This window comes from Artibeus jamaicensis, unplaced genomic scaffold (assembly GCF_021234435.1).
Source record: "Artibeus jamaicensis isolate MK-2021 breed Jamaican fruit bat unplaced genomic scaffold, CSHL_Jam_final contig_414, whole genome shotgun sequence".
Taxonomy (NCBI): Eukaryota; Metazoa; Chordata; class Mammalia; order Chiroptera; family Phyllostomidae; genus Artibeus; species Artibeus jamaicensis.
In genome coordinates this window covers 6102533-6122354 of record NW_026521822.1, presented here as the reverse complement: position 1 = coordinate 6122354, position 19822 = coordinate 6102533, and the positions used below count along the sequence as shown (strand labels likewise).

The 19822-nt window shown below is 36.0% G+C and overlaps 1 protein-coding gene across 15 annotated transcripts in view; it reads left to right on the top strand.

The window, feature by feature from the left end:
- Positions 1–19822, top strand: part of DGKH (diacylglycerol kinase eta) — a 215304-nt gene that overhangs the window by 131612 nt on the left and 63870 nt on the right. For all 15 annotated transcript variants that reach the window (XM_053665422.1, XM_053665419.1, XM_037131674.2 and 12 more), the window contains 2 exons: positions 4116–4200; positions 10564–10649. In XM_053665422.1, the coding sequence (XP_053521397.1) occupies positions 4116–4200; positions 10564–10649 (171 nt within the window). The remainder of the gene's footprint in view (positions 1–4115; positions 4201–10563; positions 10650–19822) is intronic.

The window sequence follows — 19822 nt, the reverse complement described above, 5'->3', positions numbered from 1 at the left end:
GAAATCATTTTTTGATCATTCAAGTTTTACTTGAGAGCAGAGACTCCCTGGTCTTGTCTGCTCTGTCACCCCTGAGGTGTAGAGTTGTACCCAGCAGAGAGTAGACACTCAATAGATATATATTTTTTGAGTGAGTTAGTTGTAACAAAAACTGAGAAAAGTAGTATAAAAACCCGTTATTTTAAAGATAGGAGGCTGTGTTGGTACTAACTACTTTTAATTGTTATTCAGTGCAGGAGAAATCTTAAATAGTTAACTTGAGGGGTGGTGCTTTTCATGCATATCACCTATGGTTTCATTAAAGCAGAAAAAGACGTATAAAGTTTAGATTTCTTACAATATCTCTTCGTAATTATACCTGTGAAGTATGAGTTAAATCAACAAAGAACTACCCATAGTAGTTCTTTGGGTATACCCATTTTGAATTACCCATAATGAATTATACCCATTTTTCTGTGTATAATATTCACCTATGGTTTTGTGTGCATTATACATGGATTATTATACCCATGGTATGTAGTCATTACACACATGTAGCATCCTTATTTTTCCTTTAAAAATGTGGACAAAAAAGTACTCATCATACATGGCAAAATACAGTAAATGCTTAAAAAGATTACCCTATAACAATAAATAAATAAAACAATTAAAAAGATAATCCTTCTCCACAGATGGGAAGTATTAGGAAGACAGCTTTGCCTGAAGGAGCTATCCCTGTGTCTTGTTGCGTCCTTGTCCACAACTCTTCACTGCTTTCTCTCTGAATGCCCCACATATAAGGAAGAAATCACAATGTGTGCCCTGAGTATTCTGGAGGGGGTTCGATTTGGGGTATGGGGAGCAACAGGACTCAGTAACCAGAAACGACCTACACCCCCACCTTACCAGGCCATAAGTAGAAGACAAATATCAAAATATTATAAACTTGAGTTAACATGAATCAAAACAACTTTGATAGAATTAGCCATCTGTGGAACTCTTCCCCAAAATAACAAAATCTCATCAGGGAGCCACCATTCTAAAATGTAATTAACCTCAAATGAACTATAACCTAATTAACTGTAACCTTGCCTGTCATTAAGGTAATGTTGTAATGGTTGATTTTTTTTTGCTGGCAGAATATTTAAAAAGAGCTGGTTGAAAGAAGGTGAAGGGATTAGTCAAAGAACGTATGTGAAAGACCCATGGACATAGATTGACTGTGAAAGTGGGGGGTGGGTTGGGTGAATGGAGGACAAGGGGAGGAAATTACGGCAACTGTAATAGTATAAACAATAAAATATTAAACTATGAAAAAAATAAGAGAGCTGGGTTGTAGAGCATTTATCTAAGTTTATCCCAAATACTCTTTTGAAAAAAATTATTAAATTTACAGTTGGCAGTCAACATTATATTAGTTTCAAATGTACAGCATAGTAGTTAGATATTCATCTAATGTCAGTGAGAGGGATATCCCAGCCACCCCAGTAGTTTGGGTACATGAAGTAAATTCAACTTTCAGTCTTTAAAAGAGCCAAAAGGTGGCTTCTCAGACAATTACCCAATTCTGTGCTCACCAAACCACACAAGGTATTTTAAAAGGCTCTGTGCAAATTCAAATACCACATTCTCATTTCATCCTAGGAAATACTGCTAGGCATTTCCTCTACCCTGTGTTTTCTTTTCCCTTTGTGCAATAAAAATTATCTTCTCCAGGGAGTGGCCAGAGAAATTGTGTCTCCATGGTGAAACTTCTTGATACAGATCTACAAAAAACATAAGAAGAAAAAAAGTAATAAAAGGGAATTTTAAAAAAAACCTATTAGATTTCTTAACTTTAAAAAAAAGACCATTATTAGAAACATAAAACTATTTTGTTTATGGCTTTAAAAAATATTTTCTAATTGATTCTTTTAAAGTTTATTAGGGTGACATTGGTAAATGAGATTGTATAGGTTTCAAGTGTTCATTTCTATGATAAATGATCTCTGTATTGCATTGTATACCCACCACCCAAAGTCAAATCATCTTCCATTACCATGTGGATAAAGAGGGGTCAAATATAAGGTGATGGAAGATGTTCCTGGCTTTTCATTACTGACTTAAGAATACTGTTTGTAACGACCATGTGAAAATATCTCTGTTTAATAATATTCCAAATTTTGTACTTTTTCATATATATACCAATTGGTTTGATCCTCAAAACAACACAGTAGGATAGCTAATAAAAAGCATTATTGTGACTATCTTACAGAGATGAAAAGGCTTGTGGGAACACTAGAGTAAGAATGACTAGATTTTTGTCTGCCTGGCACTTGCAGTGCCTTTACTAGATAATAAATTTAGGTAGAGAGAGTATTTACTAGATAGAGTATCATCTCGCTTAATCATCACTGCTCAGTTGATAGCTACTACTATAATAATCTCCATCTTACAGATAAAGAGAATTGGGAGGTATTTATCTTATCAACATCGCATAGCTAGTAAGTGGTAGAACTGGCACTCTAAACTGAAATCCAGACTCTAGTTCCCCAGGTCTTTCCTCAGCAGTGTACGCTCTCCTCTTTAATGCACATATACACCAGATGGATCCTTACCTTCTGGCCCCTAACTGTTTAGCTAGTACCAACATGCGTCCATTTCTGACTCATACTGCCGCTTTCTCCTGTTTCTTCGACCCCAATCATTTCCCATCAAGGGTGGAGGTGCAGCATGGAAGGTACAAAGAATTAAAGACATTGATGAATTTCTGTCCCATTTCTTTAACTCTCCTTTGACCAGAGTATTTCCAGCTATAAGGAACTTGACTTTGCATGTTTTCAATTGTATTTCTCCCTATTCAGATATTTTCAAGGATGGCTTGTATTATATCTATTTTCTGCATTAGAATATAAGGTTCCTTAGGGAAGTCTTACAAACTGTGGTATTTCCAGACTCAGGAATAGTATCTTATCACATTGAGATGTTGAAATCTCTTTGCATGGATGGATGGATGGATGGTGGATGGGTGGGTGGATGGATGGATGATGGATGAATGAATGGCTTTTCATGATCAAGTATATATTTCTTTGTAGTACATTCCTGTTAAGAGTCGAATAGACCTGTATGTAACTACTCAGTTAATACATCCTAAAATATATGTCTTTTGCAGAATTTTCTGGGAATTTGTATTTTTGTGCAAAAACTTACTAGTCTGAATGATGCACTAAGCTTATTTGAATACCAATGCTAATCTTGGAATTTTCCTATTGGTTCTGGTTTCAGTTGTGAAATGCTTTTCTTAAAATTTATGTGTTATGGTAGTACTACTTTTATTATGCTTTGTGTCTTTGTAAAATCTTTATTTCACATCCTGTTATAGACAGCATACACAATTGTTCTCACAGAATTTGAAATTGTTATTTTAAATACACAACTGGATTTATCGGGAGTTGATTGCTTTTCTGTAACACCAAATGATTCAATGTTAGGTTTGAAATTAATATTTATAGCTAATTGAAATAAATTGGCTTCGGTTACTTCTAATAGTATTTTTCTCTCATCCCATTCTTAACTTAAGGGATAATTAGCTGATTTTCACTTCATGTATGTGTAAGCTGACTTGACATTCTGGTTGTAACATGGAGTGTGATGTGTTTTTTATAGGTAGTAAGCATTTATTTTTCTAGGATGTTGTTTTAGAACTTTGTGTTATGATCCATTAGTAACTTTATAATCTAGTTAGTAAAATACAATGAGCATCATTTTAGAAGTAAAACAGACAAGAATAGAAAAATCAGTGCATTGCATCTGGTGAAGAAGGGGAAATGTTAGGTACATGCATTTCTTACCTTGGTCATGGCCTTAAAAATTTTTTGAAGTCACTCGTAACAGAATTGGTAAGATATGGAAATCATAACTTATAAATTTAGCATTTTATGAAATTACCAAATTTTATCTGTCTTGTATTTGGTTGTTTTATTTATTTCACTTTTTAATTTTTCAAGTACATTTTACATTCAATCCTTTTTGGTTGTTTTAGATACAGTAAGGCATAGTTCATAAATATATGTGCATATTTTTGTATATGAGGTGAGAACAAAATCAGTTTATTAAATTTTAAAGGAATTTTAGACCAAAGATGTTTCTCCCTTCAGGTGGAGTATAATGACCTATGAACTCAAATTGCCACCAAAGGCTTCTCTACTTCCAGAACCTCCAGACGCATCTGAAGAATTTTATGTAAGCCTTTAACCCTTTACCTATTTACCATTTGAAGATGGAGTGAATATCTTGAACAAATAAGAAAGCTTGTAAGACACAGTAGCATGTTTACTTAATTTTATGTTTTATTGGCTTGAGTATGGTCTTATTGACTACTTATAGTCCTGTCCCCCAGAGCACTGAGTCCTTACGACCTAGGTTAGAGTCCTTCCGTGACCACCACACTGGGAGTGAGAGTTTAGCCACGTCTCTCGCCTTCGTAGGCATTGGTTACCTCATCTGTAGAGTGAAATGACCATATTGTGAGGATTAAATATGCTCATGGGTGTGTGCAAAACACCAGGCATGTGCATTCCCCTTCAATCTCCCCTGATATTTTTTCTCAAATACTGCACCTGTCTGCTTCCTCTAACCAACAGGGTTCCAGGGAATGTCAGCTGATGGCAAGTTCCTGTCAGCATTTCCTCATCTTTTGCTTCACCCATGAGCACCTGTGTGATTATTAAGGGTTAGCCCCTGGCTCTTAAAATCTCCAAACACACTGATAGTTTTGGCCAGAATATTATGTAATTTTATCCTGCTTTGCCTGCTTTGTTGAGGGTTCATCTGAACAGGTCTACAGGTTAAGCCTGTTGATCAAAATAAGAAAGAAAACAGTGCACTTTATTCCATCCCTGCTATAGACCACTAATAAGTACAGTTTTTAGACTTCTTAAAGATTAAGCATTCTGATTAAACCTCAAAGCACTGGAGATTTAAAACAGAACCAAGTTTTCAAAGGATTATTTCTGACTCACTAAGATTATTTGATCTATGATAGCTTATTTTTTGCTCAGGGAAAATCAATCTGTTTATTACATTTGAAATCTTTGTTTTGTGATTAAGAAAATTATGATTTTGTCAAAACTAAGGAAAGACATAGTAACTAGGAACATGGGGCTCTTAAAGAAGCAAATTGAATTTTGAAAAGCTTTTTCTAATATAAAGGTAGCAAAAACTGCTTCTAAAAAATTTGAAAATAAAAATTATATGAAAAAGAAAGTAAAAATCTTAAGTCTTGCCACCCAGAGATAATTACTATTAAAGATTAATATATTTACTATTTGATTTCCAGCAGCATTTTCATTTACAATGTTATTTTATTCACTTGTTTATTTGTTTCCCTACTTGAGGACATGTTCCCGTTGATTTTTGAGAGAGAGGAAGGGGCAGGGGGACTGAGAAAGAGTAAGACATCCATGTAAGGATGAAACATTGATCAGTTGCCTCCCACATGTGCCCTCACTGGGAATTGAACCCACAACCTAGGTATATGCTCTGGTGGAGAATCAAACCAGCAACCTTTCAGTGTATAGAATGGTACTACAACTGAGCCATGCAACCAGGACTGTAATATTATTTTATCCAACTATAAACATAATACATGTTTTGTAGGAACTAGTCTTTTTCTTAATAATATTTTTTGTAAACGTTATTTTTCTCTCCAAAGAGACAAAAGGGCAATTTTTTTGCTCTACTTACTTCAGAGATGTCTATTTCCTAGTATTAAAAAAAAAGGTTGACAGTTTGCTTTTACCACATATATATGGTCACTAAATATGAGGTACAATTATAGCTACATGGAAGAAACCTCTTCTTTAATATAAAAGGGTTTTGAATGAGCCTTTATTTGTTTTGGTTTCTTATTAAAATATTTCACAACAAAAGGATAGAATGCCTTAAGATTACAGGTTAAATCAATGTTCTACATCACTCTGACCAGTCACTGTATGACTTTTTGCCTTGAAAACTATGATAGAAGTAAGCTGCACCTTCCTTTACAGGAAATAAAACATTCACTTTGGGTTCCCTTATTCCTGATTGCGAAATTATATTTTTGTTTTTCTTAGAAGTACAAAAAGGTTGTTGATCCTTCCTACTTATCTTTCTGCCAGCATTCTGCTGGCATCATAGAATTACAGAGCTTAAAGAATTGTGAGTTTTGTCAATTAATTCTTTATGGCCATAATTAAGTAATTCTGTTTGCTGTTGTACTTTTAAACATTGTAAAAAGAGTAATTTCCTGATTTCCTTCATTAAGATTGATTCTGTTATTTAATACTCGGTATTAGAAAATTTATTGTTTGCATGTAACATACAAGTCCCATGCCCATCATGTTTTTTCCTCTAAACCTTTGCAAACAAATTTGTATCCCTCCATTGGCCTCTGCTTATTAGTTCACTCGTTCCTACCTTGGGTCTCAGCTTAGGTATCACTCACTCCAAGCAGCCATCCCTGTCTCTCAAGTCCTCCACTGTGTTCTTCCTCTGCGGTTCCATAGTCCTGTTCACTTTCCATTATCTTGGTACTATCATGCTGTAAAGGTCAGGCAAGTGTGTATTATTCACTCACCAGTGTATTGTCACCTACCACTGTGACTGGCAGAATAACAACATTCTTGTTAAATTTTGATCAAAAGATCAATCCCTTTTGGAAAAATGGGTATCTTGGTGTCAAAGCCCTGTGACCTTGCCTATTTCTTCAAAGCCAGATTCTTACTGCTTTCCAATTGGATTAAAAACTTTTTGATGCAGGAGTCATATTTTTAGTCTCTTCTATATCGTATCCCAGTTGTACAAGTCTGGTAAGTCAATAGATGCTTGTTTATTAATGCCAGGCTGATCAAAGAGGAAGTGAGAACTGCTGAACCTCAGTCATCTCCCTGAAGGCAGGAAAGAATGGCCTTAAAAATATGGAAACAGAATTCTTCCTATTTATTTTTAATTTACTTTGATAGAATAATAAAAGTTCTCTCCCCTCAATTCTGTTGGTTTTCTAGGTGCTTGGTAGTAGCATGCTAAGAAATTATAACTTTATTCTCTTTTATTCATTTAACAAGATTGAGTGCTGATACCTGGGACTGGAAATGAAAGACCCTCTAGCTTCGGTCAGCTTAGAGTGTGGTTCCCAAACTGGGTGCCTCAGGGCACCACAGTGATCTTTTTAAATTAAAAAAACACCTGGTAATACTCAGCATCTGTTGGATGCTTGGCAAACTACTAGCTTGAGGTAGCGCACGGTTTAAACATTAGGCTACCCTACATTCCTTTTGATGACATATTATCATGAATCTGGGTTTTTAGTACTTACTGTGGTAAAAAGCAAATACCACGCAGAAATTTATGTGGAATAGGAAAGGAGAACGTCATTGGCCAATCTGATTCCAAGGTTTCATATATATACAGTGCCAACAGGCTTACAGTTAGTTTTTTAAGAATGCAATCAGATTTTTTCTTCTAATGTATATATATTATTTTTAAAGTTAATAAATTGTTAAGACATAAATACTTATTGTTTAGAGTTAACTACCGTTAGGTATTTCTTTTGGCCTAAGGACAGTATGACAAAATTGTTCAGACATTAAGGATACCACAAACTCAGGAAGTTTGGGAATCTCTGCTATAGTGGGAGGGACAGACAAGGAAATGATCACTAGTGTTTAGGTTATTTTCAGGTTATAATGGTTGCTCAGAAGAGAGGCTTCTTGGCCTGGCAAGTTCATTGAAGTCTTTACAGAGAGAGTTGTGCGTAAACTTGGTTTTCAGCACAAAAGAAGAAAAGTAGAGATGAGCCATTTGAAAAAGAGTATTACATAGAGCATGATAATGAATGCTTTGGTAAATTTATGGCCCTACAAGTAATTCTGTAGAGTTAGAACATGCAGGGCAAGGAAAGAGCATCAAAAAACAGGACAGAGAGGAAAGGAGGGCCAGATCTTGGAGAGTCCTGGGAATTAGGGAAGGTTTTCCTTGTTAGCTGAAGGGTTTTGACATTATCTAGAAAGTAGGAGGGATACACTGAGACACTGAAGCAGGAGTGTGATCAGATTTTTTTTTTTTAATATTGTGCTGTAAACTAGAGAATGGTTTTAAAACAAGCAGGAGAGACTTAGAAAGCTCAATAAGGAGGCTGTTATAAATGATACACTTGAGAAATGATAATACTTATATTTAACAAATACAGTTAAGCAAAGACCAGGACTTGGTGGGGGCAGAGGCAGGGGCAATATGGTGGGAAAAGCCTCAGAACCAGCCCTTAGCTTGTCTGCTCTTCATTAATTGGAGTCTTGGGCAAATCACTCAGCTCACCTGAGCCTCACATTCCTTGGCTGTGGAAAAGGACACGTAATGGGATACATATATACATAGTGCTTAACCACAGTGCTTGATACACAATTAAAAAGGGTTAACTACTGTTATTACCTTATCTTTGTGACTTAACTAAATGACTACATAATAGGTTAGTAAGTGGTATCAATAATTTTATCCTTGGACACAGAAGTTATTTTGTTTTCCTCTGGAAGAAATTGTATTTTTTGCTTCTGTTTATTTTTAATGGACAAAAACTTGGTTTTAAAAAGTATTTTATTTATTTTTTAGAGAAAGGGGAAAGGAGGGAGAAAGACAGGGAGAAAAACATCAGTCCATTGCCTCTTGCATGCCCAGAGCTGGGGAACTGACCTGCAACCCCGGGCATGTGCCCTGACTGGAAATTCAGTGACCTTTTGGGTTTGCAGGGCAACACCCAACCCACTAAGCCACCCTAGTCAGGGCAAAACACTGGGTTTTTTAATGTAAATTCAAATGGAATTAATGATAGTTTATAATACTTTTTTTCTACTTCCTTAGGTTTTATGACAATGTATCCTATAGGAAAAAGAAATAAAACTAATCTTTCTGGAAAAATATTTTCTTTTTTTACTTTTTCCCACCTTTCTTTCATGTAAAATTTTTTTCCATATGTGGTTTGTCTTTGAAAAAAGTAAGATAGAAATTTAAAAGAGTAACAACATACTGATTAGCCACTGGTGGAACTGGATGTTAATCAGGAATGAGGTCCCTTTGGGGGACCTAGTCAAGAAGGCTTTACCGAGTGGGCCAGGGGGTAATTGAATCTTCATCTAAGTCTGAATAAACTGATGCTGATTAGTGAAAAAGTGATGAAAGGATATCTGAGTCAGGCAGAGGAGTATAGGCGGCTGGCCTGAGTAGAACAGATGGTTTATAAAGAAATTTTTGAGCAATTGCGACATGGAGTATTTGAAGCAAACATTTGATGGAAGGCTCTCAATATGAAACTGTTTAAATACTGTACACATTTACATTATTAGAAAGATGTGTTCTTTCAATAGAATGTTAAAGTTTGAATCCAATAAAAAAGGTGATATGAGACTTCTTTAGCATTTGATTATTTAGTGATTTAAGAGAAGTATTTATTTACATGCTTGTATGACACTGCATTCGGCATTTTTAAAAAACCTTATTGAATTGTGCATACAGAAAAGTATAACTGTCATAAATGTTCATTTTGGTGAGTTTCCACAAACTAGATGTAATCAACACCGGATCACAGGGTAGCATTGCCAGCACCACATGAGACCTCCTTGTGCCCCATTTCATTCACCACCCCAGTAACCATTCTCCCAGCTTCTAACGGCACTGATTAGTTTTGCCTGTTTTTGTACTTTGTAAAATAGAATCATTTTGTATGTACTCCTTTGGTTCTGAATTCTTTCACTCAACATTGTGTTCTGTGTGATTCATCTATATTGTAGTTTAGTTGTAAATCATGCATTTTCATCGCCCTTTAGTTTTCCATTGCACAGATATACTGTTGTATAATATATTATCCATTCTACCATTGAGTAAATGCTGCTGTTAATATTCTAATATGTGCCTTTTGCTGAATATACATTTGCTGAAATCTGCATTTCTTTTGTGCATACATGTGGAAGTTGAATTGCTGGGTCCTGCAGTATTATGCATATGTTCAACTTTAATAGATACTATCCAAAGTTTTATAGAGTATGTGTATCAATTGCTCCTCCAGGAGAATATAAGAGTTCTATTGCTTTTGCTAGTAATTGACATTTTCTGGTTGTTGTTTTTATTTTAGCTATTCTGGCAGATACATAGTGTTATCCCATGGTGGCTTTACTTTACATTTGCCAGGTAGCTTATAAGGTTGAACACCTTTTCATCTGTTTATGGATCATTTGGATATCTGTGTCTTTAAATTTCTCCTCTTTGTCCCATGCTTATTAGGTTGCATAGCATTTTTTTACTCAGTTTTATGAATGCTTTATATATTCAGCCTTTTAACATTTAAAAAAATTTAAAGGGGGTTTTCTGGATTTTTCTAAGAGTATAAATTAAAGAATTCCAGAAACTAAAAGCTTTCACAGGAAGAAAATATTTGTCTATTTTGTATAATGACTCTTGGTTACATATTATTTGCAGCCATTGTCCTGTGTCACGAAGGATCCCATCTTTGAAGCAGTAATAACTGAGTTATGTAATTGCCAGCAATAGTAACACAATGCAGTTTAAATTTTTTTTCAGATGACAATTTATGAAGACTCAGTTGCAGCTCATCTGACAAAAATCCTTAATTCTGATGAACATGCAGTGGTCAGATCATCTGCCAAGTGAGTTACAGACTGATGTCAGTAATCGTTATATGGTGAAGATGAAAGAAAAGCTGGTTGTGACTTATTTTCCAAAAAAATGTCTTTGTAGTAGCTTATAGAATTATACAAACTAAATTTTCATATTAAAATAATATTTTAGCATCTTCCTTACATTGGAGAATATTCAGGGGTATTTTTTAATGCTTAATTCAAAAGAATTTTTTGTTGAGGTGCAGTAAATGTTTAGAGTTCAGTTCCTCTAAGTTCCTGTTTAATTAAGAAGTATTTATGATTAATTACAGAAAATATATTTTATTATAATTTATTATTTCCATAGACATTACTATTTAGGACCTGTTAAGGAAAACAATGATGAGGTTTTTTTCAGAAGGACTTTTCTTATCATGTTTAAATTGCATGATTGTATTTTAATTTGAAGTTACTCGTTTTTAGTTAAGTTGATTCTGTATATGGAGCCAAAGCTACTTGATTTTATTATCCCAAATGTTGTCTGGCTGGAATTTAGAATTTAGTTTTAAGGTATGCTGCTCTGAAGTTATAAAGACTGGAAAGTTAACTAGATGAACGGATGAAAGCAACTGAAATTTTCAACTGATAATCAAAAATAAAAGAATGCTTTAGGACTCTGATTTACCAAGGGAATATTACCATCATGCAGAAAGAGAAGAAAAATAAGGGGAAGAGGGAAAGAAAGGGGGTGGGAAAGTGGTGGAGGAAAAAAAACACAAACTTTCATATAGTATATACTTAATTTACAAAAAAGTCAAAGAAATCGGTATAAATAAATATGCTTGTGATAAAAGTGCAAATGTAGTGACAATCAGTTTTGATGCCATGACGCCCAGAAATAGGAAACAAGACTGAGCAGTAGGAAAAGAGTTGAATGGCCCTCAGGGGAAGCACACTGGTTGTCCACACAGGTGGGCTGCAGACACCGTTCGTGTGCTGGCAGTGCTGCTGGTGGTTGTTACGTTGTTGTTTGGTTGGGTGTTTTTAGTGAATCGTTTTGATTTATGGTGAAATGTGCAGATCTCCAGCTTGTTCAACACCTCAGCACTCCCTATTGACTTTGTCATCCTAGGCCAAATTCCTACACCAAAGCTACTTCCTTCGGTGCTTCCTAAATTACTTCTTCAAGGAAGACATGTCATGTTTACCACCTTTGCATATGAATCAAATGCTTCTTTACAGGACATTGATAGAAAAGCTAGCAAATCGAAATAGAACCGTTTTCATGGTATATAAAGTTATAAAAGAATTATTCTTAATACAGTTAAGTATTTTATCTGGTCACATTTTGTGGTTTGGAGGTCAGCAAAACATCACTGTTAGCCGTCATGTGTTTGATCACTGACTCCTACACATTCTAAATATTCTTTTTAAATTTCTGAATTAAAATATAATTGACATTGTATTAGTTTTAGGTATACACTGTAATTTTTGAAATATGTATACATTGCAAAATTATTACCACAATAAATTTAGTTAACATCCATCACCTCACAGTTACATTTCTTTTTCTTGTGATAAGAGCTTTTAAGATCTACTCATATTTTTAAGTAAATAGAATTAATGTGACAAAATTTTGTCAGATGCAAACAGCTCATTATAGCAGCAACCCCTTTTTCTCCCTAGTGTTCTTAAATGTAAAGCCTGTGAAGCACATTTTTAGCAGTGGGAATTTTTTTTAAATAAAAACATATGTGGAATTTCAATGTTAAAAATAATTAAAATTCTATTTTGTTGGCATTAAAAAATTGGATAGGATTAAATTATTAGTCATTTATGAGAAAAATTAAGCAATAGTTATAGATGACAATTTTATATATAATGCACTTTTAAGATACTTCTGTATTTTATTTTATTTAGGTAAACAAACTCTCCTTCAATTAAATAAAAATAACAGAAGATGATTTAGTCCAAGACATGCACAACACTAGTGAATTTACACAAAACCAGTAAAAGTTAACATGTTTGTCTCCAATATCACTAGTGACTATTTGGACATTAAAATTACTTTCTATATCTAAATAATTTAAATCAAGAATCTGTGGAAACTTTGAAATATTTTCGTGAAACAACTTAAAAACCTAAGTCACTGTGTTGCACTAAGTAGGACTAAATCTGGGGTCCTAGTTGAAACTCCACCATTTGCTAGCTTTGTGACTTAATGCCTGTTTATCAGGTTTAAGAATGGAAGGAATACCAATTCTTCCTCTCTCACAGAATTGTTAAGAGAACTAAGTTGAGTAGTAAAATAATTAGAGCTCAACTTCCAGCCACAATGGAGGTGTAGGTAGATATACTTTGCCTCCTTGCACAAACAAAAGAAGGACAACAACATATTCAAAACCAAAAAACAACCAGAACTTCCAGAAAATTGAACCGTATGAAGTCTGACAACCAAGTAGTTAAAGAAGAAACATTCATCAAGACTAGTAGGGGCAGCAGAGATGGGCAGCCGGGATAGAGAGGACACACAGCAAGGCAGTGGCTGGAAGACTGGGTGGTCCCACATTCACATGCAGACAAACCAGGAGGAACAATTGGAGAGCAAGTCAGACTACACAACCCAGGGTGCAAGCACCGGTAAAGAAAGCCTGGAAAACTCTGATTGTAAAATGCTGTGGGTGTTGTGGCGGCAGGAGAAACTCCCAACCTCACAGGGGAGTTCGTTGGAGAGACCCACAGGGTCCTAGAATGTACAGAAACCCACACAATTGGGAATTAGTACCAGAAGGGCCCAATTTGGTTGTGGGTAGTGGGAGAAGTGACTGAAGGTGTGTGAAGAGCTGAGCAAGCAGCATTGTTTCCTCTGTGACGCCTCCCTCACATACAGCTCCACCAGGAAGCAAAGTGGGTTGCCCTGCTCTGATGGATTCCTAAGGCTCCACTCCTTACAATGTCACAGGTTTGCCAAGACAAAAAAAAAAAAAAGGCCCAAACGAAAAAACAGATCAAAGCTCCAAAAATAGAACCGAGCAGTGAAGAGATAGCCAACCTATGAAGATGCAACCTTCAAAACACTGGTAATCAGGGGACTTCCGCCAAGATGGAGGTGTAGGTGGAACTACCTTGCTTCCGTGCACAACCAAATCTAAGAACGACTATTTTTAACAACAAAAAACACAACCAAGCCACACAGAAAATTGACAATACGGAGTCCAAAGACAACGAAATGCTCAGCTAAACCGGTAAGAGGAGCGAAGCCAGCAGCGGAGCAGGTTAGCAAAAAAAAAAAATCCCCGAACGGGCGGTGCGCAAGCAGCCGAAAGCGCAGATCGCGGGCTAGCTACGGGAGCACACAGGGAAGAGGCGTGGCAGGCTGTCTGCGGTCGGTCGCGCATCTGCGTGCAGATAAACCAGTGAAGAGGAGAGCAGGCCCGTGGCAGCAGGCTGGCACAATTCCGATCGGATAAACAGGCCTGGGGGGAATGGTGGGACTGGACGGACTGGGCTAGCGGAGAGGACCGCCATTGCTCCCTCTCTCACTATGCCCCCACACACAGCGTCACAAACCAGCGACCTGGGTGGCCCCATCCTGGTAAACGACTAAGGCTTTGCTCTGCTTACTTAATGGCGCGAACAGATCAAAAATGGCTCAAGAACAACTCAGAGCCCCAGAGCTGATCGATCTAAGCGATGAATAAATAGCCAATCTTTCAGATGCACAGTTCAAAACACTGGATCCTCCTATCAGGATCCTCACAGAACTGGTTGATTTTAGTCACAAATTAGAGAAACATATGGAAGCTAAACTAATTGAAATGAATGGTAATACAAAGGAAACCAATAGTAATAGAAAGGAGATTGGGACTCAAATCAATGGAGTGGACCAAAAGGAAGAAAAAAATGATCAAACAGAAAAGAATGAAGAAACACGAATTCAAAAAAATGAAGAGAAGCTTAGGAACCTCCAGGACATCTTTAAACGTTCCAACATTCGAATTATAGGGGTACCAGAAGGGGAAGAGTCACAAGTGGAAACCTTATTTGAACAAATAATAGAGAATTTCCCCATTCTGGCAGAGGAAATAGACTTCCAGGAAATCCAGGAAGCTCAGAGAGTCCCAAAGAAGTTGGACCCAAGAAAAAACACACCAAGGCACATCATCATTATATTAGCCAAGATTAAAATGAAGGAGAGAATCCAAGAAGCAGCAAAAGCTAAAGGGGACCTACAAAGGAGTTCCCATCAGACTGTCAGCTGATTTCTCAAAAGAGACCTTACAGGCAAGAAGGGGCTGGAAAGAGGTATTCCAAGTCATGAAAACCAAAGACCTACAACCAAGATTGCTCTATCCAGCAAAGTTTTCATTTAGAATGGAAGGACAGATAAAGTGCTTCTCAGATAAGACCAAATTCAAGGAGTTCGTCATCACCAAGCCCTTATTATATGAAATGTTAAAGGGACTTACCTAAGAAAAAGAAGATAAAAAAGATGAACAGTGAAAGGACAGCAAACTCACAGTTATCAACAACCACACCTAAAACAAAAGCAAACTAAGAGGACAGCTAGATCAGGAGTGAACCATAGAAATGAAGATTACATGGAAGGTTAGCAACAGGGGAGTGGGAGAAGGAGAAGGGGGGAGAAGGTACAGAAAATAAGTAGCATAGACAGTAGATAGAAAATAGATGGGGGGAGGGTAAGAATAGTAGGGGAAATACAGAATCTAAAGAATTTGAGACACGTGTTCATGAACTAAAGGGGGAAATGGTGGGGGAGGGGTATGCAGGGTGGAGGGGAATGGAGGGGGGAATAGAACAAATGTAATGGCATAATCAATAAAAAAGTTTTAAAAAAAAAACACTGGTAATCAGGATGCTCACAGAAATGGTTGAGGATGGTTGCAAAATAGATGAAAAAGTGAAGACTCCAAAAAAATGAAATAAAGAAATATATACAGGGAACCAACAACAGTGAAGGGAAGGAAACCTGGACTCAAATCAATGATTTGTAGCAGAAGGAAGAAATAAATATTCAGTCACAATGGAATGATTAAACAAGAATTCAGAAAAATGAGGAGAGGCTTAGGAACCTCTGGGACAACTTTGAAAGTTCGAACAACCAAATCATAGGCATGTCAGAAGGAGAAGAGGAAGAGCAAGAAATTGAAAACTTATATGAAAATATAATGAAGTAGAACTCCCCAATCTAGCAAAGGAAATAGACATCCACGATGCTCAGAGAGTCCCAAAGAAATCGGACCCAAGGAAGAACACACCAAGGCACATCATAATTACATCACCTAAGATTAAAGAGAAGGAAAGAATCTTAAAAGCAGCAAGAGAAAAGGAGACAGTTACCTACACAGGAGTTCCCATAAGACCATCAGCTGATTTCTGCAAAGAAACTTTGCAGGCAAGAAAGGGCTGGAAAGAAGTATTCAAAGTCATGAAAGATAAGGACCTACATCCAAGATTACTCTATCCAGCAAAGCTATCATTTAGAATGGAAGGGCAGATAAAGTGCTTCCCAGATAAGGTCAAACTAAAGGAGTTCATTGTCACCCAGCCCTACTATATGAAATGTTAAAGGTACTTATCTCAGAAAAAGCAGATCAAAAATATGAACAGTAAAATGACAGCAAACTCACAACTCTCAACAACTGAACCTAAAACAAAAACAAGGAGAAACTAAGCAAACACTAGAATAGGAACAGAATCACAGAAATGGAGAAATCACATGGAGGGTTATCAGCAAGGAGAGGGAAGGGGGATAATGAGGGGAAAGGTTCAGGGAATAAGAAGCATAAATGGTAGGTACAAAATAGGCAGGGGGAAGTGGAGAAGCTAAGGAACTTATATGTATGACCCATGGACATGAACTAAGGGGGTGGGAGGGTTTGTGGGAAGGGTGGTGCAGGGCAGAGGGGACTAAAGGGGAGAAAAATTGGCACAGCTGTAACAGCATAATCAATAAAATATTGCTTAAAAATAAGTAGGTTTTATAAACTACAGAGTGCTATATTAAATTATTAAATTATCACCTCATGTTTTTCTTGATTAGATAAAAAAAATTTTTGACGTTGACCTGGCTCCTTTTCTAGGCTGCATTCTCAGCATTAGCTTTGGATTTCTCCCTGACTAAATCATTTGCCTTTGAGCAGCTTCTGTTTTAGCCCTGGTCTCTTCTCATTACTCACTGGTACTATGGGCTTGCCTGGCTGCCCTGTGTTGACAATCCCAGATTAAAATTTTAAAAGATATTCAAGACAGAAAAGAGAGGACAACATATAATACCTATAATTCTATACATTTTTAATTTTATTTTATTATGGATATTTGCAGACATACATAAGAGTAGAAAGTGATTTCCCACTGTACTTGTTCACTCGGCTTCAGCATTTATCAGTGTTTGTCACATACTCCCCACTTTCTTTTGCTACAGTATCCCTGAGCAAACCTCAGAAATTGTTTCATTCCACTTTCAATATCTATGTCTAATAATCTTTCTAAAATATATATAACATTAATAATTCTGTATTACTCAGTCCATTTCCCCCAGTTATATCAAAAGTGTTTTTTTTAAAGATTTTATTTATTTATCTTTAGAGGGGAAGGGAAGGAGAGAGGGAGAGAAACATCAATGTATGGTTGCCTTTCATGCATCCCCTGCTGGGAACTGGCCTGCAGGGAACCTGCCTGCAACCCCGGCATGTGCCCTGACTGGGAATCAAACCGCGATTGTCTGGTTCGCAGGTCTGCGCTCAATCCACTGAGCTACACCAGCCAGGTCAAAAGTGTTTTTATTTTTGTTTTTAACAACATGTGTTCAACACATGTGTTCAACATGTGTTTAACAACATGTGTAAGTTGATGTGTTCAACTTACAATACAAACAAGGTTTATGTATTGTATTTGGGTGATATGTCTCTTTAAGACTTGTAAAATCTGAATATTTTCCCAGTGCTTTAAAAGAATTTTTGTTATTCAGGCATGATATATATGCAGTGAAATGCCCAAATCATAAGGACACAACTTAGTAATTAGAAAAATAATACACATTCATATCCTTGTAACTACCACCAGTGCAGAACTCCCTTATTTTGTTACTACCATTTGAATGATTCATTAAGGCGCAGACTGTTTTAATGCTCAGAAAATATTTTTATGTTTATTTCATAAAGTCATAATTCCCAGTAGCCTAAGCTATGTTTATCTTTTTTAAATGTTGAAAATGCCCATGGAAAAGCTATGTTCCATTAGCATAGATAATGTGTAGGTTAAGAAAACAGTTAATATCTTTGACTGCAATTTTGTCAGTTCAGTGTGTAATGTGAGTTACTTTCTGAGAATTATAAGCACTAAAATCAATAGTGCTAATTAGCAGTCATAGGTGTCCTGATTAAAAATGAAAAGCAAAGTAATTTTTCTGAGGGAATTATCTTTGTGGACAAAAGTTTTCAAAAGTAAGGATCAACTGGCAAGAAAAAATAATAACCATTGTCACAGAACCAGAGAATTTTAGTTTTGATATTTACCTTAGAGATAATTTCAGCAACCCCCTCCTTGAGTAGATGAGGTAAAGTATGTGGCTGTTAGAATCTTTCCTCAGAGCACACAGGTAGCTATGGTTTGTTTGTATAGAGTTTGTTTTAAATCACCTTTAATTTTTTACTTAAATTTTTTTATTGTTTTAAATCACCTTTAATTTTTTACTTAAATTTTTTTATATCACGTGAAAAGTGAATTTTTCAGGTTCTCATAGGACAGCCCCTGCCTGCCAGTATGATTATTTGTGCACCATTGCCATATTTATCGTAGTGTAGTATTTGCATGTTTTGTTGTCCATTGCCCCTATTTTAAAAAATAAGGAGAAAACTGAAGAATGAAGGTACTGTTACTAGTGATAAGAAGTATAGGTCACATATATAACTGAGATGATGGTAGAAATCATCAGGCATTCTAAATATGCATTACTGTCAGCTTCAACTGTATATGGGATACACACCATTAACTGTTCAACTTCGAAGGAAAACAAAGTTAAAGACAAAATGCTTGAAATAGCTCACCAAAATCGTCCTAACATTAATTAAACATGTAATTAGGGATTCAAATGTTTTTAGCTCTATTGGAAAAATTCATATTTTACTTTGATTCATTTGATATTTGTACATTTTCTGGAAGTCTTTGTGCATTAAAGTAGTTGAAGAATGCCTTTTGCATGACTATAGAAAATACATCTTAAGGGTTTTTTTCCTCCAGTTTGTAAGTTCCCAATTGGTGTGACTTTAAAATTGTGCTAGTTTTAAGTGTATTTATTTCTATTTTAAGAATTCTACATTTATTAAGTATAATAAAAAGTTAATTCATACCATCAGAATATAAATATTCTATATCTTCTGGAATATGGAACTTAATGGACCGTAAGAAACCATTTCTTCTGATTCTTCCCTCGGTTTATATGGCAAGCCTTCTCCCAACACAGAATCATCCTTTGTCCTTCAGCCTCCATCTGCCTGAGCAGACTAGCACAGCTAGGGGAAGGCACTCGTGCCCCACTTTCATTCTGGGAGGGATGGACCAGTGGGCTCTTTCCTTAGCAATTAGTAGAATATCAGCAATGTAACTATCCCAGTGTTGCAGCATATACAACTTCATTAACCCAAGAGAAAATTAAATTGCATCAAGACACTGTTGTAATTATGGCAAGAGAGACTTCTACTTTGGAGTTACATAAACAGAAGGGAATGTCAGTGTCTCCCTACCCTAGAAGTGAGATATCTTGGAGAAACTGTCAGTCAGGGCCAAAGAAGAAATTCCATGATAGCTTGCTTTAATATTTCAATAAATTCCATAAAAGTAGTATACATGAAAAAAGAAGACAAAGCTTGATGAAAAGGACATGAATGCATCTCCAATGAACAATAAGCTAAATATTATCTGCAGAAATTTGAATTTAAAAGGCCAGTCAAAAAGGTTGAGGATTAGGGAACACTACATTTTGTCTAAGTGAAATGTAGAAATGGTTGACAAAGAACAATGAACAAAACAAAAACTGTTAGGAACAGTACCTTTATTTCCTTGATGATAAATGTGAAGGTTTAGAGAGAGAGTCCTGCAGCTATTGAATGGCTCAATTTCATAACACGTAAGTATCTAGAAACTTAACCGTTACATTACTCACATACCAAAGAAGATTGTGTAAATTCCAGAAAAATTAC